Here is a 22,850-nt window from a genome sequence, read left to right on the forward strand (position 1 = left end):
ACAGGGAGGACAGCAGAGTCCTTCAGATGAAAGGCAAGGAAGGGAAACACCCCGGATGTGATGGACCCTAACCATGGCCTTCAGTGCATGTCTTCCCCTGCAATGCCCCTCCAGCCACTGCTATGACCTAGCCTGGTTCAGCCCTCAAGGGTCAGGGGGGGCCCCAGAGTGTGAAGAGGGGGTGGGGATAGGTTGCTGTGAGAAGGAAGGGGCACCTGGGTTTTCCTTCCTGTTTCTCCTGGCTCCCTTAGGTTAAATGCCTGGACATTAGGGATGTGGCATGGAGAATTTGGACTCAGAACTTCTCGATCCAAGTGGGCTTGGATAACTTGCCAAGGGGAAAAAGTGGACCTGGCAATTGTGGGCCATGCAGAGGTGAAAGGAAACAAACTCCCTACAGATAGGGTTTATATTCAGAGCTCTGCTTTTCCCCAGAGGTCTCCAATTTGTATTTAAAAAATAATCTCCTGTACTTCTCTCAGGGACCAGCAGAGGGTGCACAGAGCCCGGTTTCCCTGTGAAAGGGACCAACTGACAGGTCAGAAGTGGTAGGTGGGAGAGGGTAGGATGAAAAGAAACAGAGAGCCACAGGCAGCTTGGGTCAAGCTGCTAGAGTTCCGGACTGTCTGGGATGCCTCCCGCCCCGTATTTACTTCTAGGTCCTGAGAGTAGGGAGTGTATGGAATGGGTGATGTCAGAGAGGGAAACTGAGGCAGCAGCATGAACTAATACCAACCCAAGCGGGTTAAAAGGAATTCAGAGGAAGTAGCATGATACCGTGACAAAAAGGCCTGGTTTGCTAGCTTGACCTTGACCAAGTTAGTTAATCTCTCTGAGCCCTAGTTTTCCTATCACAAAATGGGGGTGCCTGGTAGCTTGTTAGTGCACGTGAGAGTACACCGCAATCTTTAACTGCTAGTCACATGTTAGTGGCCCATCTTCTGTGACTCAGCCCAGCAGGAGTCTGGGAACCACCATCTGAGAAGAGTGAGAATGAGGGCCTGAGAGACACCATTTTGACTATTAGCCTGGTTCTTTAAGTTCAGGGACTGCTCTGTGCTCTTGCATTGCTGCCTGGGAAGAGGGCTCAAAACAGAGCTCAGAAATGCCCCATCGCAGCACCGACCCCCCCACCACCACCACACTTGCTGACCCAGTTGCTCAGCCCCAGGCACAATCCGGGCCATCAAGGCTGAGTGACAGAGGACAGGTGGAACCACGGAGATGGGAGAAGAGCACAGAGATGCTCCAGGTGTGTGGGTGACCATCTCAGGGACAGCCAGATATGCAGGCAGATGGGCGGGCAGCACCTGGAAGGCTCAAGAGGGCTCAGAAAACATTTCCCCTTCCCTTCAATGACCAAACAAATTAGGTGTTTGGGAGACTGAAGCAGCAAGCTATGCTCCCTCACCTTGCTGAGGTGCAGTGGCCCCCGGAGACCCAGACAGGAGGACAAAGCGCTCCCTTATCAGTGTGGAACTCCTTCCCTCTCACCACGACAAACCTCTCTGGAGAGCATCAGGGCTGAAGGTCCCACCTGTTCTCACCCTGGTGCCTCCCCAGCTCGCCCTTCCCTGAAACCTCCTCCAGAGCCGCCACAGCTGGAACCATTCTCCAAGCTGCCTTGCCGCCCTGGTGCTCCCCCACCCCCAGTGGCCCCTGTAATTGTGGTCTCAGGCTGCGGCTGCGGGGGCTGGGGCTGGGCTGAGGGCCAGAGCCCAGGGCAGGGCCAGGGTGGGGCCAAGGGTCTGCCCATGGCATGGGTCACATGGGGCTAGACCAGACGCTCTTTCTGGGCTTCATTTGCACATAGGCCAAGGCCCTATGCCTACATATGCCCTCTCCTCCCTGAAGTATGAAGGGTTGCCCCAGGCTTGGGTGCTTCTAAACCCTGACGACGTTCGTCCAGAACCACGCCCCAATGCAAGCAAGGCTTGGGCATCCTTCCCTGCCTGCTGGGGATTCAAGAAAGGGTCTTCTCCCTCTCCTGTACATGCGTATAGTTCATGAACAGGAGGGGGTGGGAGAGCAAGGAAATCCTCCCTCATGAGAAGGAGGCCAAAGGCAGAAAAATCAGTCCCTCAAGCAGATCAGAAGTGTTTCCCAAATGTGGTCCTCGCAAAAATCACTGGGGCTACCAGTTAGAAATTCAGACCCCCAGGCCTTGTCCCTGGATAGGATGACCCAGCTGCATGGGAATGGAATCGTTATTTCCCACAATGGCCCACCCCAATGAGTATCTATGATGCGTGGATCACGGGGAAACGCTAGGGTGAGTCCTGGATGGGGAGTAAGGAGGGTTAGGAACCCATTCACTGTGTCCCATTCCTCATTGAGTGTGTTCCTAATCCTTTCTGGGCCTCAGTTTCCCCAGAAGCCAATAACAGCATGACTCCTCGGCCCAGTTTGCCCCTGCTGGTGCCCTCTCCCACCCGGGCTCATGCTTCGTTCCTGGGCTGAGCCTGGTCCTGCCCTGTCTCTCCCCACACCCTCCCCGAACTCCCTGTGCCTGCAGCGTGGTGGGAGAGAGTGCGGAGGGGAGGGGTGGACGGGGTCAAACGAGGCTCTGGCTGACGCAGACTGCTCCCAGCCCCCGGCTGTTTTCCTGTTGTCCAGCCAGACTGCTCCCCCCACAGCCCCCCCACACCCCCAGCAGCCTCAAGCTCTTAATTCCTGACAGCTGCAGTGCCTGTCGGCAGAAATGAGGGAGCGAAATGAGGAGCATGCTGTCGGCCTGTTGTTGCTCAGGCTGCCTCCACCACCTGACAGTCTGGGGGCAGTGGAGGCCCCAGCCCTCCCCTCCAAGTCCCCAGGAATGGCCAGTTCCAAGAAAGGGCCCCTTTTTGTCTCTGAGCCCAGAGGTCCCTGTAGTTTGTCCTTAAACCAGTAGGGGCTCACTTCAAAGAGACAGAGAGTAGTGTGTCTGGGAGGGAGGTGTGCATAGAGTGGGAGGCTTGTACCCATTTTATAGAGGGGGATGCTAAGGCCACAGTGAGAGTTAGGATTCACTGTCAGGGCCCAGATTAAAACCAGAACCAGAAGCTGAAGCCTCTGTCCCCAACCCTCTGGCTCTCAGGCCCTTGCCTGGGTCCAGTACGCTCAGCCCAGAGTACAGGTATGGAGGGAAGACAGGAAGGGACCCCAGAGAGGAGTGGCCTGGGCCAGAAGGCTGGTGTTGGGGAGCTCCCAGAGAACCAAATACAGACGGCAGAGCCAGGGCAAGACCTGGAGTCTCTGAAAGCAGGGCCTTGGCAAGCAGTCCCCAGTGCCTGTGCAGTTGCTGCTGTGCGCAGCATCAAACAAACTGGGTTTGGTTACAGCTCTTCCTCCTATTTGCTGTGTGACCTTGGATAAGTCATGACCCTCTCTGAGCCTCAATAGTTTCATGTAATATAAAAGAGGATGAAATATGCTGACCTCAAAGCACACTTTTAGGATTAAAAGGCTCTCTAATTCCCTCCTCCCTCCCAGGCTGTGGCACCCCTGGGTGTTCTGCTCCCAGACGAGCTTCTGCTGCTGGAGTCCTAGCAGTTTTACCCTCGTTGGCTAGATAAGGTGACTAGATGGGGTGGGCCTTCTTAATCTCGTTTCAGGAAGGGAAGGAGGGTGGCTCAGTGAGCAGCAGGCACCTCATTAAGGTCACACAGCGAAGAAGAGCAAGATCCAGAAGCTGCCAAATCCCTTTGCAGGATCCCACACCTGCCTCACCAGCCAAGCCCGGGAAGTCCCCCATGAGGTGGGGGAGGCGAGCAGAGGGGCCAGCCTCTCCCCTCCAGCCCTTGCAGGTGTGTATATCGGCGGAGAGGGCAGGGAGGGGGACAGCTCCCCAGCAGCTGCGTCTCAGCCAGGCACCCACACCCCTCAGTAACGCACACCTTCCGACACAAACCGGCACGTTCTGCGCACTGGCGCCTCCCTGTGCCTGCGCGCACACACTCCAACACCTCTCCTTCCTTTGCCCGCTGCGTGGCCGCTCCCACCCGGAATCCTGAGTGGACGCAGTGGCCTCGAGTCGCGTACACTCCTCCACCCACCCCGTCGTGACGTCACGTGGGGTAGAGCCCGGAGACACTGTGGGGGGGGGGGAGTCGGGGGAGCTCCGGGAGCCGGGACAGTCACTCTCTGGGCGGTGGGGCCGGGCACAGCCAGCGCCGCCCCCCCTTCAGCCCCCACCCCGTCCCGCCCCACACGCCCTCGGAAGCACAGGCTCCTGGCGCAGCGCTGGGGGGGTCCCCGGCACCCCAGCCTCTCGTCCCCAGCCCGCAGCACATCCGGGCCCCCCTTACACTCCAGAGGCACCAGAAGTTGTCGCAGGGGGGCCTCGGGAAATTCCCTGGACCCCTGTGCCAGGAGGTGCCCGGTGTGCCCGCCCGCCACCCCCCCCCCGGGGGCGGTGCCCGGGGGCGCTGCCCCATGGAGCGGGGAGGCGGGCGCCGTCTGCTCCCGGAGCCGTGACCCAAGTCGGAGCCGTGTGTCGCAGCCGCCCCGACCCCCGCGGATCATGCGCCGTCGCCCCTGGCTCGCCAGTCCCGCTGGGCTGTGAGCCCCCCACTCCCCGCCCGTCACGGCCCTCGCGCCATGGGCAGCACCCACCCTTGCCCCTGGCGGCTGCTTCTCCGTCCCGGGCCCCAGCCGCGGCCCGCGCTGTGTGCGCTCCTGTTCTTCCTCCTGCTGCTGGCTGCCGCCCTGCCCAGGTGAGCCCTCACCTTATGCTCCGCCCTCCTGGAGAGCTGGGACCCCCAGCCACAGGGGCCTCTGGCGCTCCTGCTGGGGCAGGGGACCCTGGAAGGAGGGAGGGACAGTGTCGCAAGAGAGTTCTGGTGCCCAATGAAAGTGCTCTCAGAGGAGGCCGTTGAGCCGGTGACAGAATATGGGCAGTCCAAGGAGACAGGGCAGTGCCCAGCGGAATGATGGCTACTAGAAGGGAAGGTGTGTGCACGGGGGGCGGGGAGCACGTACCAAGTCGGAGTTCTGTGCTGGGGGAATGCACCCCACCCCAGGAAGTTCAAACTGCCTTGCTCCACCTTGGAGACGGCCCACAGGCAGGGACAGGGGCTGGGGGCTGGAATGGTGTAGCCCAGGTGGGGTCTGTGAGAGACTGCAGGTGAACATGTTCTCAGTGTGTGTGTGTGTGTGTGTGTGCATGTGTGTGAGTGAGCCCAGAAAGCTATGCTGTGAACAGCAGTCTGCATGTGCACATGCGAGCGCTCCTGGGTGAATGTGCAAAATGAACATGGTGTGTATTTGTGTGTCTTTGTCCATGTGTGTGACTATGTCTGATGAAGTGTGCATCTGTGTGGGTGTTCCTGGGTCTGGGTGTTCCCCTCACTGTGCAGAAGTGTGTCTTTGAGAATATAGCCCTCTGCAATAGGGCTTTAAGAGCGGCCTTCTGGGGAGGGCAGTGCGTGTGAGCAGCTCTGCCCAGGGGCACACGTATTAAACACAGTGTGTGCAGCCATTCTGGCCCTGGGCATTTGCCCACGTTAACCTGGGAAGGTGTGTGCAGCTCAGTGGGTTTTATTGGAAGTGGTGAGAAGGTCAAGGAAAGGAGAAGGCCCCAGGAGCACACTGACAGGCCCAAACCTAAAAGGCAAGGGTTGAAACACGGGGACTATGGCCTTGGGAACAGGCCGTGTACGTTTAGATGGGGTCCTCCTGGTCCCCCATTCACTCACTCACCCCCCACTCCCACATGCCTGCAGGTCTGCACCCAATGACATTCTGGGCCTCCGCCTTCCCCCGGAGCCTGTGCTCAACGCCAACACTGTGTGCCTGACACTGCCCGGCCTGAGCCGGCGGCAGATGGAGGTGTGCGTGCGCCACCCTGACGTGGCAGCCTCCGCCATCCAGGGCATCCAGATCGCCATCCACGAGTGTCAGCACCAGTTCCGGGACCAGCGCTGGAACTGCTCCAGTCTGGAGACTCGAAATAAGATCCCCTACGAGAGTCCCATCTTCAGCAGAGGTAGCTGCCCCTCATCTTGCCCCTCTCCCCTCCCCATCCAGCACCCCCACCTCAGAACCGATCTGCCAGTCATCCCAACCCACTCCCTCAAGCCACCCCCCCCTCACCCCGGGTCAGACAAATGGGGCAGGTGTGGCTCCTGGCTGGGCTGTGTGGGCCAAGGGTGACAGGTCCCATGCCTGAGAACTGGACTCATAGGTTATTCTGTCCTGTCACTGACACTGCATATCTCAGGCCCAGAAATATCTGCATCTATGATCTGCCTCACTTTACCCTCTACCTAGCAAACAGCACTGAGGTTGGCAAGCCTGTGAGTAATGAAGTGCCCAGAATCGGCATGAAGAGGGGTTGGGGACTTTTGCCAAATGGTGTAGGTGAGGGAAGCCTGGGCAGGTAAAAGGTCTGTACTTCCGAAGAAGCTCTTCCCGGCAGGGTACACCACCAGCCTCTGTGTCATCCTCGCCACCTTGGAGAACTCTCTCTGAATCAGAGGTACTGGGTGTGCTGGTGTGCATTCTCGCCCTCCTGCAGCCCAGCAGGCCTGGTGGCCCTGCCAATCCCCTTTTCCCTCACAGCTCAGAGAAACTGAAGCCCACTCCTGTCCCCCCCCCCCCCCCCGCTGGTCTCACCTGGGCAACCCTACAATGGCTTGGGCTGGAGGTCGAGGGGGGTTTGTCACTCACTTCTGCACACAACCACCTCCCCTGCTGGTATCTCAGGCCTTCACTCAGGTCTTTTGGGGAAAATGGGGCCCTGCCCCCTGGATAGGCCTAACTGGGTATCTATGTGTCCCCCTCTCAGCTGTTTGGGTGGGGTAGTGTGGAGACCCGGGTCCTTGGGACTTGTCCAGTTCTCAGTTGACAGTGGAGGAGAAAGGAGGCGTACCCTTACACCCTTTGGCCTTGGGACCTGAGAATCTGGGAGAATCAGACTCCATTGGATCCCGACTTCGGGGAGAACTTAGAGAGCCACGGCCTCTCCCTTTTCATCAAGACCCCTCCGAGCTTTCCCTGGGCCCCAAGTCAGGGGCCACTCTAGTCTCCCCCCCCCCCCCCCCCCCCCCCCCCCCCCCCCCCCCCCCCCCCCCCCCCCCCCCCCCCCCCCCCNCCCCCCCCGCCATCCCCAGGCCGCCCGCCCCGCCCCCGCGAGCTCTCCCTCCCGCCTCCCCCGCGAGCCCGGGGCGCTGTTTCTCCCTGGCTGAGCCCAGCCCGACGCGTGTGGCGGCATGCAGCCGCGAACTAATCCCCTGCGGGCCGCGGCAGACGGCTCCCGGGCCCAGCCGTGCCGCTCTCAAAGGGGCGCCCCCCACCCGGCCCTGAGCTGCAGCCCCGCCCGCTGCGCCGCTCTCCGGCCTCTCCAGCCCTCCGAGAGCGGCGGGCCCGGACCCCCGGCTGGCCGGCCCCTCCGGCGCCCTGCCCCGCCCCAACGCCCGCGCTGGCGGCGCGAAGTGACAGGCCTCTGCACCTTTCCTGCCCCGGCCGGGCCGGGCCGGCGCTCGTCGCCGCGGCGCGCCCGCTCCCACTCCGGGTTTCTAGGTCACCCGCGTACTCCGAAGCCTCGGTCTCCCTCCAGCGCTCGGGCCCCGCGGGGAGGACACCGTAGCCCTCGCTTCGGTTTTGTTCTCTGCGGACTCGGGCGGGCGCTGAGCTTCACACCCCCGTCCTTTCCGAAAGGTCAAGGCAAAGCAAGCTCTTTACCCCTCCCGGGCCTCGGTGTCCCCTCTTCCCCTCGGGCCCTCCCGTCCCCTCTGATGAAGCCAGGCGTCCTAGTGGCTGCGCCCGGGGGTGCCGCGAGGCCTGGTGGAGAACGTGAGGTTTTGGACACGGGGGGCGAGCTGTGAGCGGTGCAACCGCGCGGGGTTGGCGCGACGCCAGGCGCTCCCGGGTTCACCTGCAGTTTAATAAGCGGGAGGTGAGCTGGGGGGACGGGTGGGGGGAGAGGTTAGGGGTGGAGGGGGAGACTTGCCAGGGCTAGCCGGGCGGGGCGGCGCCCAAAGCGGGGAGGGGGTGGGACAGCGACTCCTGGCTCGGCAGGGGAGCTGGGCTCCTTCCTCCGGCCTCAGAACAGCGTCGTCCCTCACCTCTTGGGCTTCTGCTCCTGAACTGCGACACCTCATTTGTACATCTCCCCAAAGTAGGGGACTCTGGGCTTCTGGAAGGAAATTCCACTCCTCCCGCAAAGAACCACCATTCTGCCCCTCTCTTAGGCCACACCCCGTTCACCCTCATGGGGTTATTTCCTGGTGCGTCTTGGCCTGTGGCCTCGAGGACTAGCTAAATTTAAACCCCATGGGATCACAGTTGGTGCACCCAGCCCGTAGTCTGGGGCCCTCCCAACTTTCACTTCTTTTTAAGCTATGGATTGTCCACTGTGGGGTCGGGTGACCTCAGTTTCTCCCGGGTGTAGTAGTAGGGTGCAGAGCCCCATTCTGACCCAGGCCGCCAATGGGGTTTCTGAAGGGTGTATTTTGCCATGTTTAAAATAAGGACTTCTAGGAGACATGGGACCTCCATCTTAATGCTTTTACTGTCATCCAATTGTCCTCTAGGTGTGTCGGGCTGAAGGGGTATCACAGAGGAAGAAAGAAAGGAGACTGGCAGCCTAGAGGAGGTGCCTGGGAAGGCAGGGCGCGTAGTAGGGCTTTACCTAGCCAAAGAGAGGATGAGGGTGGTGGTGTGGGAGCCTGGGATTGGGGGACGGGGAGAGGGGCCTCTAGGGGGCTGGAGTCAGAAAAAGGCTGTGACCTAAGTGCAAGGGCACTGGTATCCCCAGCTGTTTGTTCCAGGACCCAGAGGGTTGGTGCCTGGGTGGGTGGGGTGCTGGGCAGAACGTCAGCGGGAGGGGAGTTCTTCCCTGGAGGACCAGAGGAACCCACTGGCCTCTCACTCAGGGTGCAGGGACCTGAGGGAGATTTGAGGACAGAGCTGCCTCAGACTGGACCTGGGCCCTGGAGTGAGAGGAGATGAGAGGGCAGAGAGGGGCTAGATGGAGGGAGTGAGGGACATTCAGAGAGCAGCTCCTGGAGGTCCCACACAGTTTAGGCACACCCTCCCTATTTCGGCCCAGACCTATTCGAAAAAGAGGGTGTGTGAGGCCCTGCAGCAAGCCAGGGTCCCAGCACAGGGGCAGTCAGCAAATTAGAGTCCAGCCTCTGTTCTCCAAGGCCCTGACTCGCTCTTCTCCCACCTCCCTTTTACATCCATCCTCAGAGAGTCTTGGTTTTATGTTTCCAGGCTCGGGGTATGTGGTAGCACTCAGCAGGGACACAGAGGTACAGACAGTCATATTCCAGGGTTACCTAAGGTCCTATCAGTCTAATGGCACCCAGTAAATCAGCCACCACGTACTACATACTCGCTGTGTGTCAGGCACTTTTCTAAAGTCCTTTATCTATACTTTAGGGCCCTCAAACAATCCCCACTCAGTCGGTCCTGTTATTATCCTCATTTTACACATGAAGCTAAGAGAGGATTAGTCACACAGCTTGTAAGTGAGCTGCAGAAGCAGGACTCCAGTGCAGGCCAGCTGACTAGAGATTGCGCCCAACCTCTGCCCTACTGCCTCCCCATCACCGTGTGCCCAGAAATGAAAGTGATGCACACACACACACCCCTACCCATGTCTGAGACAACATGTAGCCACATTCAGTGCCACCCCTAAGTGTTCCCATATGCACACAACTGTCTCCCTCTCTCTCAACCCAGGTACACAAGCATGCACAGATTATTTGCACAGGGAATGGAGACCAGACCGCTTGTCTTCCCTGATTCTTTGATTCACATGCACAGGACTCAAGCTTCTCTGGACCCTCCTGGTTCCCCCTGGTTCCCACTGGCTCCTGAACCCTCCCTCCTCCACATTCCCCTACCCTCCAGACCTCCTCCCACAGTCCCTTCCTGGCCGTTGGCTTCAGCCTGTAGCAGCAGCTGACTCCACTTAGATGCTGGCAGTCCCTGTCCCAGATCAAAGGCAGGGCGGCTAATTGTGCGTCTTAACGAGCCCCCCCACCAATGCTTGGGGCAGCCCAGCTGGCCGTGGCCCCACCCTCTCCCCCTCCAGCTGGCCAGATGGCACAGTGCCTGCGTCTGCCCCAGACAGTCGGGGCCAGGACCGAAACTGGGGCCCTGAATGGGAGCTAGGGGCAGACCCAGGGGGCTGAACTTCTCTGAGGCCTAGAATCTTAGGACAAAGGATGGCTGCACAAACCCTGCCTGGGCATACCTACATGTGGCAGCTACTGGAGTCCAGGGGATGGTTTCTTTTGCTGCGGGGGAGGGGAGGGGTAGACATGGACGTTCCCTGCAGGCTGTGGGCTACATTTCTCCAGATCCTTCCAGACCACCCTTGAATGTAACAGAGCCTGGAAGGTGGCCATGGGCCCAGCACATCCCCCTGGACCAGCCTCTCTCCTTTTTAAAAAAGTAATTTCTAGAGAGAGGGAAAGGAAGGGATAGAAACATGGATTGGCTACTCATTTGCCTCTCACATGCCCCCAGCTGGCCTGCAACCCAGGCATGTGTCCTGACTGGGAACTGAACCAGTGACCTTTAGGTTCACAGGCCGTAGATCAGTCCACTGAGCCACATCAGCCAGAGCTGAACCAGCCTCTTGCTCTTTCCTGGTGCCATGTATAGGCAGGCCCATGGGAACTGGGAACTGGGCTACCTGGGTTTCTCATTCAGCAGCAGGTCTTCCCTAGAGTCAAATGTCTTTGAGCAGAAAGTTGTCGGGCCTGGGATTTGGGTCCAGCTTCATAACCTCCGTGACCTTGGGCATCCCTTTATTGCACTGTGTGTGTGTGTGTGTGTGTGTGTGTGTGGTGGGGAGATTTCTGAGACCTGGGCTGCCTCTGGAGGTCTGAGTACTGCCATGCATCCTAGGAGTGGGCTGATGACCGCCTCAGCAGTAAAAGAAGTGTTTTGTAGTTGTACAGACAAAAGGCAATGCATATACACAGGGTGTGCTCTCCAGCCTTGGGTCTGCCCTCCTTTTCCTTGGGCCCCACCTCCCAGACAGTGCCTGTTCCCCTGCGGCTCCTGCCCATTCCCAACACCCCCTTGGAAGGCCCCAGCCCCATCCCCATCCCTTCCTGTCTGCTCCCAAGATGCTGTGAGCTGAAAGAGACAACGAGGAGGGACGGTCTGCTTTATGGTTTCTGGTGGCCCAGGTGACTTATTCTAAAGTGGGTCATGAGCTTCTAGGCTCTGTCCCTGATCAGGGACACTAAAAACAATGTCCTGAAACTATAGAAATAGTGGGTGAGGTTAGCCCTGGCTGGTGTAGCTCAGTGGATTGAGTGCGGGCCTGCGAACCAAAGTATCACGGTTCGATTCCCAGTCAGGGCACATGCCTGGGTTGCAGGCCAGTTCCCAGCAGGGGACGTATGAGAAACAACCATACATTGAAAAAAAAGAAAAATAAATAATGGGTGAGGTCAGATAGCAAGAAGTCCTCAATAATAGCTAGGGTTTATATAGTGCTTATTATGAGTATGGTATTATTTTAAGCACTTAAAATTTACTAACTCATTTAATTCTTGGAACAGCAATGAGGCAGATAATAATAACCCTGTTTTACAGATGAGAAAACTGAGGTGCAGGGAAGTCAAGTCACTCAGCCAGGGTCATATAGCTATTGACATTTAGCAAGTGGAAGAGCCAAGATTTGAACCAGGCAATCTGGCTTCAGAGTTCATATTCTTAACTACTACTATACATCTTGCGTGGACTTTTTCTATTTTCTTTTTCTGTTGTTGTTGTTGTTGCTTTGGCTGGGCAGGAAGAGGTGGACAGGCCCTGAGATGCAGATGGTGAGCACTGGGGATAGGAGCAGGCTGGGGTCTCTGTCCAGTCCTGGTCAGCTCTCTGGACCTGTCAGTCCTCTGAGACTCCCCATCCTTGGTGCTGGGCTAGAAGGACCCAGAGTTTTTCCTCTGGACCTCTGACCTCCCCCAAGGCCATCAGTCTCTGGCCAGGCTTGGGCTTCCTCCTCAGGTAGAGTCTCCTCCTTGGATGCGGGCTATTATTGCTCTTGGCTTCTCCCTTTGCCCACCCAGGTTCAGAGCCTGGTCAGAAACTTGTACCAGACCCTGCTCCTCACTAGTCCTTTCTCAGATGCAGAATAAGCAAGAAGCAGCTTGTGGGTCCAGGAACCAGACACTCCTCTGCAAGTAGGCCTTCCCCTGCCACAGTCCCAGACCTACCCGGGCTTTCTCAGAGGATGGCTCAGGCTGGGCACACCAAGGAGAACAGAGTGGGACAGCAGTGTTGACAAGTCAGTGGCCAGGCTGGCCCAGCCCTGAGCCCCTGAGAGTGGCTCATCAGGTAGTCTTTGTGTCCCCTGAGCATCCCAGGGGAAGTGTCTGCCTTAGCTCCCCTCCCCTCTTGGTTTCCAACACTACTATGTGCTTGACCCCATGCAAGGCACGGAGCTCACCTCCAGCACTCCTCAAACAACCCTCCACTGACCTAGACTCACCCCAGGTGGCTGGGTGGTGACCTTTTCAAAGTAGACGTTCAGGGATGTCCTGTGGACAGCAAAGGAGGAAACGCTGCTGGTGCCTTTCTCTGCCTCTCACATCTGGGCCTCAGAGCGGGTTCCGGGGTGGATCTGAGGGGGCACCGGGCAGGCAGTCTTGAGCCCAGGAACTTTAGGCAGACTCCAGCTCCTCTGATTTACCCTTCTGCCCATTACCGTTTCCTGCAGCCTGGGATTCTGTGGCTGGTAATGTATTCTTTCGGTCGCATTTGCCTTCTTTCTGCAGGCGTGTTGCTAAAGTGCAACTATCACATGAGAGGTAGTCGATTAAGTACCTGATCTTCAGAAGAATGTTTCCCAGATACTTTCTGTCCAACAGGAGAGATGCAGACACAAATTCTGAGCTTGCGAAGGGGTGGTGTTAGTGAAACGGAGAAGGGAGTGCAAAAAAGGAGGGCTAAGGGGGAGACCTCTGCCACTCCAGCCTCTCTGCTGAACTTCCGATGTGATTTCTCACCCCCTTTGACTCTGCGCCCTGTAACAGACCTTCCCCCAACACCGGGCCTCTGTTTCCCGTCTGTATGGTAAGAAGACTGCGTAGGGAACGCAGAGGGATGGGATGTCAAGGCCGCTCAGAGGCTGTGTTCCCTGGGTCTCTACCCGCAGGTTTCCGAGAGAGTGCCTTCGCCTACGCCATCGCCGCAGCCGGTGTAGTGCACGCGGTGTCCAATGCTTGCGCCCTGGGCAAACTGAGGGCGTGTGGCTGCGATGCGTCCCGGCGCGGGGATGAGGAGGCCTTCCGTCGGAAGCTGCACCGCCTGCAGCTGGACGCGCTGCAGCGCGGTAAGGGCCTGAGCCATGGGGTTCCCGAACACCCAGCCCTGCCCCCCGCCAGCCCTGGCCTGCAGGACTCTTGGGAGTGGGGTGGCTGCAGCCCGGACGTGGGCTTTGGGGAGCGCTTCTCTAAGGACTTTCTGGATTCCCGGGAGCCTCACCGAGACATCCACGCACGAATGAGGCTCCACAACAACCGAGTTGGGAGGCAGGTGAGAGCTACCTTCTCTGTCCCTTTCTCTGCACCACATCCCTCTGCCAAGCTCTGCCCCCGCTCCCCTGGCCCTGCAACCGACCTCTCCTCTGGGGACCACAGGGCTCCCCCTAACTCAGCAATTTTCTCCTTGTCCCTTCCTAATCAGTCAACAAACCTGCACTGAATACCTATTGTGTGCTAGGCACTTCGTTAGGCCTGGAGACAGAGGGCAGAAACAGCCTGTGCCCTCATTCTCTGGCCCTCTGCTGAGCAGCCTGTTCTGCCCACTTCCTCTGGGAACAATGGTGAAAGACGACGGGGTTGCAGGCAGACCCTAAGGGTCTCGGCCGGCTCTGCCACCCTCCCGCCCCCCCTTTAAAGTGGGAAGTTTGGACTGGATCACCCTTAGGGCCCATCAGCTCTAGCGTTCCACGACTTTGTGACATCCTCTGCTGTGCCCCTCCTCTCCCAACCTTTCTGTGCAGATGGGGAATTCCTCGAAGTAGGGTTCCCAGGGGCTGCTGTGGAACTGTGCTCTAGGCTCCCCTACTCTCACATGTTCACACTAACTCAAAGGTGTCATTCATTTAAGAGAGAGAGAGAGAGACCAAAGGAAAGTAATAGTAAACTGGATTCACTGCGTGCTTACTATAGGTTAGGCACTGTTTGGAGCACTTGACTGCATAGTAGCCTATTTAATTCATACAACTTCCTGTTGACAGTACTATTATGAACCTCAGGTTAAGACGTGGAAACTGAGGCACAAAGAGCCTGAACTTGCACAAGGGGGTGTAACCAGCGNCCCCAAGGGTCTCGGCCGGCTCTGCCACCCTCCCGCCCCCCCTTTAAAGTGGGAAGTTTGGACTGGATCACCCTTAGGGCCCATCAGCTCTAGCGTTCCACGACTGTGACATCCTCTGCTGTGACCCTCCTCTCCCAACCTTTCTGTGCAGATGGGGAATTCCTCGAAGTAGGGTTCCCAGGGGCTGCTGTGGAACTGTGCTCTAGGCTCCCCTACTCTCAAATGTTCACACTAACTCAAAGGTGTCATTCATTTAAGAGAGAGAGAGAGAGAGAGACCAAAGGAAAGTAATAGTAAACTGGATTCACTGCGTGCTTACTATAGGTTAGGCACTGTTTGGAGCACTTGACTGCATAGTAGCCTATTTAATTCATACAACTTCCTGTTGACAGTACTATTATGAACCTCAGGTTAAGACGTGGAAACTGAGGCACAAAGAGCCTGAACTTGCACAAGGGGGTGTAACCAGCGAGAAAGCGGTAGAGGCAGGACGCACCCCTGGGGCAGCTGAGCTCCGAGGCCCTGCTGTTGTGCTCACGGCGAAGCCCATTCTATGTGCACGCCCACACCAAGGTGCCTCCTAGCCCTCGTGGTAGTTCGGCACCTTCCTTTTCTGATTATTTGGCCTCCACCCCTTCTCTCGCCCTGCCAAGGCCTGCTTAGGCCTCGGTCCTGGCTCCCCCTCACTCTGGCTGGCACCTTTTCCATCTCACTCTCCTTTCTCCTGGCCTCTCAGCCTGAGCTGCTTCGCCTTCTTCTTCCACAAAAACTCCAAGCTGATTCCGATCTTTCCATTCTGGCTTAGAGGTGAGGTAAACTGAGGCATGTCGACCCTCGGGTCCAGCCCAGCCCCCCCAGCCCTGCCCTGTCCATGCAGCTCTTTTCCCAAGCTTCAATACTATCCCAGCCCCTACCAGCAGCAACTCCTCCTTCTCGTTAAACTGGTTAATTAATGGCTGCTGCCTGTGGGAAGCAGATGTTCTGGAGCTGTTGGCCAGGGCAGACATTGGGCTGGTTCCCACGTGGTGCTGACACCACAGGCGTCAGGAGTCCTTTAAAACTTGGAGGACGAGGGGCACTCTCTCATGGCCCTACTGCCCGGGTTGGGGGGCTCAGGTCATTGCTCTCCCTGCCTGAGGGGGTTTCTAAAGTGGAGTGATGGGAGAGAAGTGTGTGACCAACTCCCTCTAGGTCCTCTGGTGAGGCTTCTTTGGGAGGACACTCCAGGGCAGGTTGAGAGCTGGAGGCTGTGGGTAGGTTCTGTTCCCTAACCACCCCCTTTGGGGGTCTGGGAATCTCTCTCTCTCCTTTCAGTGGGTTAAGGGTCTGGTTCTTTGGGGTCTCTCCCCATTCTGCATTCAAGGAAAGCCCTTGAGTCCTGTTGGTTTCACTGTTTTCTAGGGGGAACTGTGGCACTGGGCAGAATAAGCCCCAGCTAGTATATTGGGGGAAAGGGTGTCTCCCCTGTCCCTCCCACCTCCCACCTCCTTAAACCTCAAGAGCTTGCAGGGCCCAGGGGAGGAAAGGGGCTTTCTCAGACTCCCTGCAGCCCCAACTCACAGCCTGGAGCAAGGCCAGAGGCTATGGGGGTGGGATGTAGTGGGGGCAGCAAATGCCAGCTCTTGGCCCCCACCGAGGGATGGAAAGAGAGGGAATTTCCCTGAGGATCTGGGATCCCCCCTCAGGAAGCAAGAGCCTCCAGCCCCAAGGGCCCCCTGCAGGTGCTGAGAAAGGCGGGCAGGAGAGGAGGGGGAGCAGGAAGGAGGGAATTCCCCCGGGGCCTGGCCTGGTTGGGGGGTGGATGCCAGAGCAGCCCCAGAGCGGGCAGATTTCTTTTCTGGACAGCCTGGCTCAGGAGGTGTGCCACCCCGTCGTCCCCCAACCCTGCTTGGGCCTCAGCTTTTGCCTCTGTTCAATGGGAGTTGGTTTCAAAAGCCTCTGATTCTCACAGGCCAGTGTCTTGTGTTGGAAGGAGGGCTGTGGGGCTGGCCGCAGGCGATGCCTCTCACCGTGCCTCCCTCTGCAGGCGGTGATGGAGAACATGCGGCGGAAATGCAAGTGCCACGGCACTTCAGGCAGCTGCCAGCTCAAGACGTGCTGGCAGGTGACGCCGGAGTTCCGCGCGGTGGGGGCGCTGCTGCGCAACCGCTTCCACCGAGCCACGCTCATCCGGCCGCACAACCGCAACGGCGGCCAGCTAGAGGCCGGCCCCTTGGGGGCACCCTCTGCGGCCCCGGGCGTTCCCGGGCCACGCCGCCGGGCCAACCCCGCAGACCTGGTTTATTTCGAGAAGTCGCCCGACTTCTGCGAGCGCGAGCCGCGCCTGGACTCGGCGGGCACCGTGGGCCGCTTGTGCAACAAGAGTAGCACAGGCCCGGACGGCTGTGGCAGCATGTGCTGCGGTCGCGGCCACAACATCCTGCGCCAGACTCGCAGCGAGCGCTGCCACTGCCGCTTCCACTGGTGCTGCTTCGTGGTCTGCGAGGAGTGCCGCATCACCGAGTGGGTCAGCGTCTGCAAGTGAGCGGAGGGCTCCCCTCCCTGAGGCTGGCCCTTTCTCTGCAGCTTGCGGTCTTAACAGAGTGGCTTTGGCTCCTGGGAGAGGAGGCTGGACCACTAAATCTTATAGGAACCTCCCAGCTCTGAGGGTCGTCAGGTTTGCAATCGCGGGAAAGTCTAGACCTCATCACTCACTTCGGGCTGCAGGACTGATTTGCCTCTCCACTCTCTGCCCCAAGCTCAGGCGGCTCAGCTGGGCTGGGAACGACCCCACACCCTAGGGCAGTGTCAGCCAGGCAACCCCAGGCCTGTCTCCTTTCATTCCCTCACCGTTTTCCCTGGAATGGGAGGGAAGGAATGGAAGCGGATTACAAAGAAGAAATGGACATAACTGGGCTACAGTAACTCTAGAGAGGCCACAGACACCCTCCCCAACAGGCCTCTGCCCTCGTCATTCAATGAACAAATATTTATTTTGCACTCATTGTGGCCTGGTGCTCTTCAGGCAATAAGGTGCTGGGGACACAGATGTGAATAAAAGAGACAGCACCTGCCCTCTTGGAGTTTACATGCTGGTGGGGGAAGTGGACAATAAACAAGTAAATACACAAACAAGGTCATTTCAGACAATGCTGTGTGTTACGAAGAAACTAAAGCAGGGTGGTGGATATAGAGTGATCCGGGGGAGCGGGGCTCCTTTGGATAAAGCCACTGGGTTTTTCAGGAAGGCCTCTCTGAGCAGTGATACTTATGTTTAGATCCCCATGAGGAAGAGAGAGCCATGCACACGGGGGCTAAGGGCCTCCCAGGAAGAAGCCATGGGAATGCAAAACTCTGAAGAGGAACAGCAGAGAGGCCCATGGGGCTGGAGTGAAGAAATCAAGGGGCAGAGCAGTAGGAGAAGAGAGGGGTGTGAGGCAAGGGCCACGTCCCATGTCCTAAGCTCTGTAACAAGTGGGAATTTTGTTTAAGAGGAATGGAAACCTTGAAAGGGTCTCAGGCAGGCAAGTGTCATGGTCTGATTCCCACCTGGATCACGTATGGGGGGGCTGGCTGAAGGGGACACACTGACAGCAGGGGAGCCACTTAGGAGACTGCAGCTCTCTTCCACACCAGAGGCGGGGTCTGGACTGGATGGAGGCAGTGCATGTTGACAAGGCACTGGATCGAGAGCCCTCGCTGGCAGAGCTCTGACCGTCCACCCTGTGCCTGAACCCTCTGCCACAAGCCAGGGCGAGTGGCGGTGCCCAGCAGCACCCATCAGCTGAGACAGGAGGCACTCTGAGAGGAGTAATCCTGGGCAAGACCCAGCTCAACCCAGCCCAGTGCCCCAGGGAGCAGGTGGGGCTAAAGGTGCGGCTGGGAGAAGGGTGGCGGGGGAGGGCCAGGAGACTCACTGTCTGGATTTTGGTCTCTCCGAGTCCATGCAGGGGAGGAGGGGGGTATGTAAGACTGGGGGGGGGGCGGGGACATCCTTCCTGGGCCTCTTGTGCCCCCAGATCCCCAACCAGGATTCCCTTGGCAGGCCAGCAAGCACACTCTCCCTGCCGTATCCCCACGAGAGCACTACTGAGCTGGTCAGTGCCACACTTGCCTTGGCTCTCAGGTCTGATGTTTTTCTGGAACAGACCCTCAAGGAGGAGGAGGGTGGTAGAGAGGAAGGTGGGATTAGGATCTTGGGGAAGGAACACTTCACCTACTTCATCCAAGTCTCCTTCTGTTCACACCTGGGGATCCTGCTGTCTGCCTCAGTTCATCCTAGAATGGCTCCCTTCTTGATCAAGCAGACAAGAACGTCTTATTCCTCTCCTCATCTGCCGGCCTACAAAAAGCCCCCATATTTCCCCAGCCTCTTCCACATCTCCCTGCCCCTGGGGAGGGGCGAGGAAGAAAGGAGGCCCCCTGGAGGCCCACCAGCTAGGAGATTTGACCCCACTATGTCCTCAGCTCCTTCTCCTCCAGTGTCTGCGTCCCAGCAGCTTCCAGACATAGCCTCAGGCAGCGTGGCCTTCCTTCCACATGCTCAGCTCCTCTGCCTATGTGGAATACAGGGTTTCTCTCCCCATCCCCCCAAAGACAGCCTCACAGGCAGGTAGGCAGGCAGGTGAGAGTCCCCAGGGAGGAGGGGTAGGCAGGAGCAGCCAGACACACCTGCCTCATTCCTTTCCTCTTGTTCACCCAGGAGAGTGCTGTGGGGGCTGGGTTCCCTGCTGTCCCATCCCAGGGAGGAGGAGGAAAGGGGTGGGGGAATGGTGGCCTGGGGAGGGGGACACTTCCATCCCAGCAGTGTCCACTGCGGCATTAGCTTCAGCCTCACCCTCCTCTGCCTTCCGTGCTTGAGGAGGACAGAGCTGGGGAAGGAGAGACTGAAGAGAGTGGGTACAGGGTCAGGGTTGAAATAAGGAGGCTGTAGCACCGCGGAGCATGCTGCCTCCAGAGGGAGGGGTGGGCGGTGAGGTGCGGCAGGGGCCAGACGCTAGTCCTGTCAAGTCACGGTGATCTGACACATGCTGGTCCGCCCTGTGAAGGAAGAGAGGAAACGACGGGGAAGGAACAGATAGGTTGTTGCGCACCCTCATCCTCTCTCTGGGCGTGAAGCTGACTAGAGGCCAAAGCTGGACCCTTGTAACCCAGCAGACAGGGGTGTGTGGGATTGGGTAAGGGCCCTGAAGGGAGATATGGAGGTGATGAAGGGCAGGAAAAGGGGCCCAAGAGGCACTGGGCCTATGCATACTGACTGAAGGGCAAGGCAGGACTATTTGCGCTGGCTGCAGATAGGAGAAATGGGCTGAGGTCAAGTGGGACCGTCGAGGTAGATGGGAGGAAGAACTTTCCAACAGCTAAGAGAGGACCAGGGTTGCGATGTGGAAATGAGAACGGTAGGACCAGAGAACATTCAGAGGAGAAGGAGACCATCTCCACCCCCACCACTTTTCACCTCGATGGCCGCCGGGTCATCTTCTTGCAGGAGGAAGAAATAGCATGGCCTAACGGATCCTGGATGGTTCCAATGAGAGGAAGGGGGAGAACTAGTAGAGAATGAGGGTGGTGGACAGATCGGCGGGCAGAAGTGGGGTTAAGGGTCAGGGAGAAGCAGCCAGATTGGGGTGGGGACCAGAACCCAGTCATTCAGCTTTACGGTCGCCCAAGATCGGAGGGTTGGAAAAAAGAGGAGGGAGAGGCAAAAGTAGAGGCTTTGGCAGATGTAGGAGGGCCCTGGTGGTTGAGAAGCAAGGTCAGGGGCACCCGCCGCCCTATCCCTCCTTCCCTGGAATTAAGGTGCCCCCAGCTAGCCCCCCCCAGGGGCCTTCACGTTGGAGTTTGGCCAGGCCCTAGTCGCAGTCCCCCTCCTCCCTTTCCACCCCCACTTCTCATGTGGTTGCCGGCAGCTGCCTGCGGTCGCCCCAACCCCTGCGCTCAAGGCACGGGGACTTTCCAACAGGGGAAAAAATGACTTAATGAGAGTGGGAGCCGGGAGCGGGAGGGACAGGTCCCTGTAATCACCGCTCCGCTGTTGGGCCTGCGCGCCTCCGGGGCCTACCCCGGCTTCCTGCTGCCAGCGGCCCCCTCGGGCTCCTTTGGGAGGGGAGGACGGGCTGGGACAGAGGGTATCCTTTTACACGTTCCAGGCTCTCTGGGGCTCTTCGGCTGCCTTTGCTCCCTAGGCTTACAGTGCTGGGACACTCCATTATCCCTCTCTGGACTTTGCCCTTGAAATTGGGGAAAGGCAGTCTCTGACAGGAACCAGGGTCCTCTGCTGGTGGATTACAGGGGTGAGAGATCTTGAACGGAGCTGAGCCCTTTGCCGCTTCGCGACTGCGCACTTCGATACGCCCCCGGTTGCTGTGGCAACCAGGGCAGTCGAGGTGTGTCCGTAGGGCTGGGAGGCGCCCCCCGCCCCCCCACCTTTTTTCGCCGCCCTCAGGGCCAGGCCCTGGTGCTGCGGTGCGCGGGGGTGGGGGTGTGCCGTTACCATGGCAAGGGTGCGCTAGTAGGGCACATTCTTCCCCAGGGTGGGAGCGCCCTAGGGATACGAGAAGGGGGGTGACGGGGGTGGCAGCAAGAGGAGTGAGGAGGGGGTCAAGAAGAGGGAGGAGACTCGGACAAGACTAACCAGGACTCCTGGGGTTGGGCTGGGGAGTCTGGAAACTGCGCCCCCCTCCAAGCTCCCCGGGAGCATTCCGCTCTTCGCACTCTCGCTGGGGTTCAAGTCCCCCAACCCTCCCCCACCCCGGTTTCTGGGGAAGGGATCCCCGACTACCCACCCGAAGGTCTTTTGGCTTCCTCCACTGATGGTCTCTCCAAGCTAAGTGTCCGTCCCCTTCCTCCCCCTCAACCCCGAGCGGCCCAGACTGCGACCCAAAGCCCTGCAATTAAGCCCCTCGGCTGCCCCTGCGCTGCCCGCCGGTCCTCTGCCAGGCGGGGCCTGCACCGCCAATTACAACAGTGCGCAGCAGCTGATTACTCCGGAGTCCGGGAAGCGGCCAGGGGTGTGGACAGCAGGCAGGTCTAGAGGGCGGTGGCTGTCTGGAGTTGCCCCCTGACCAGGGTCCTTAACTGGAGCTTCGGGTTGAGGCCTTCTTAGGCCAACTTCTCCACGCCAGACAATATGGAGAGGATGGCTCTACTAACTGTTGCGTCCTGCTGTGCCTCAGTTTCTCCTGGAATTCGCAACGAACCCAGGACAGGGAGATTTCTGTGATGTTGGAGTGTCTGAATTCAAGGCCTGGGGACTCTAGAAGCTCAAAGCCTTCAAAGCAGGCCCTCTTTGACGCCGCATACGGTCCTGCGGGTCTCTCCAGGCCCTGGGCCCCTCCCGGTGGACCCGACGCTGTCTTTCTGAGCCAGCCCCGGAGCCCCTGCCAGCCGGTACTGCACTTTTGCAGAAATCAGAAAACGGCGCCCCCTCTGGGCAGGAAGCCACCCTTTCTGACCCACTAGCGAAGGCAATCTGGGAGCCTGCAGAGCACCGACGATGGGGCGCTCTGCCACTGCCCTTGCCCCCTTCTTCGCTCTCTCCCTGCCTGGGGTCTGCAGCGGCTAGGGTAGAGCTCTTTTCCCCCCCGCGGTCCAGCTGTTCACATCTGGCGGGCAGCTGCGCGACCCGCCCACTGAGAACTGCTGCGGACCCAGCGCCCTCTGTTGGTGAGGAGCGGCGGCGTACGAGCCTCTGAGCCTGGACCGCCCGCCGCCGCAGCGGTCCTGGGGTCTCGCTCCAGTTCGGTGGGTTCCGGTTCCACCATTCAGCGCCCCTTGCACTTGGGTACAACCCGCCCTTTGCAGAACGTCGCTCCCAAGCCTACTGCATTAGGCCCGTTGCATTCCGCAGGCCTCAGCCTCGCTGACCTTCTTTCCTTCTCTGCGCGCTTAAAATCTTGTGCGGTGTCTAACCATTCCCCAGTTTCCCGTCTTCTCTAGTATTCCTGGCTTCGAGGGCAAGTGCTGCGGCGCGATCTCTTAGCGCCCGAGATAAAAGTCTGCAAATAGGAATATGATTACATAAATCACCGCCCATCTGCTCAACAGAATTCCTCACGGCGTCCTTAAAAATGAAGTGGTTGAAGTATATTTAGTCAATGAAACAGCGTTTGCTCTATCTGGGTGTGTGTGTGCGATATATAAAATAGCAAGGGCAGGATCCCTCCTTTACTGGAACAAAAATTACAGATTCTTTTTTGCAGTTAAAAAGTCTAAAATAGGCAGCAAAATGCTAACAGATTATTTTTGGATGATGGGATTGTAGGTGGTTTAAAATTTGTCTCTTTTTATTTACACTTTTCGTTTGTCTATAACGAACATATATTACTTAGGTGTAATAAAAATTCCACACCCAGGACATTTTTGCCCAAAATGTGAGCATCAAATGATGTCATTAGAATGTACTGAATTTAAGAAAGAACTCTTTTGACATGGATGATGGTGTGGGGATTGCCTGCGGCCATGGGGAGGGCTGGGTGGAGATGCGCAAAGGGACAAAAATCAGGACAACTGTAATAGCATAGAAAAGAAAATATAACTTTTTTTAAAAAAAAGAGAAAGGACCCCTTTAAAACTAGGGATTAGAGGGACCTGACCCT

At 58.2% G+C, this 22,850-nt stretch overlaps 1 protein-coding gene across 1 annotated transcript; it reads left to right on the forward strand.

Annotated features, from left to right (window-relative positions):
* The first annotated feature begins 4,123 nt into the window (after nucleotides 1-4,123).
* WNT10A (Wnt family member 10A) lies at nucleotides 4,124-17,403 on the forward strand. Its single transcript, XM_037029297.1, has 4 exons — nucleotides 4,124-4,694; nucleotides 5,703-5,965; nucleotides 13,109-13,488; nucleotides 16,301-17,403. The coding sequence occupies exons 1-4, from the start codon at nucleotides 4,579-4,581 to the stop codon at nucleotides 16,796-16,798; spliced, it is 1,257 nt and encodes a 418-aa protein (XP_036885192.1). The 5' UTR covers nucleotides 4,124-4,578; the 3' UTR covers nucleotides 16,799-17,403.
* The last annotated feature ends 5,447 nt before the right edge of the window (nucleotides 17,404-22,850 follow it).

Source organism: Sturnira hondurensis, unplaced genomic scaffold, assembly GCF_014824575.4.
Source record: "Sturnira hondurensis isolate 20B ecotype Veracruz unplaced genomic scaffold, ASM1482457v3 Scaffold0020237, whole genome shotgun sequence".
NCBI classification, from domain to species: Eukaryota; Metazoa; Chordata; class Mammalia; order Chiroptera; family Phyllostomidae; genus Sturnira; species Sturnira hondurensis.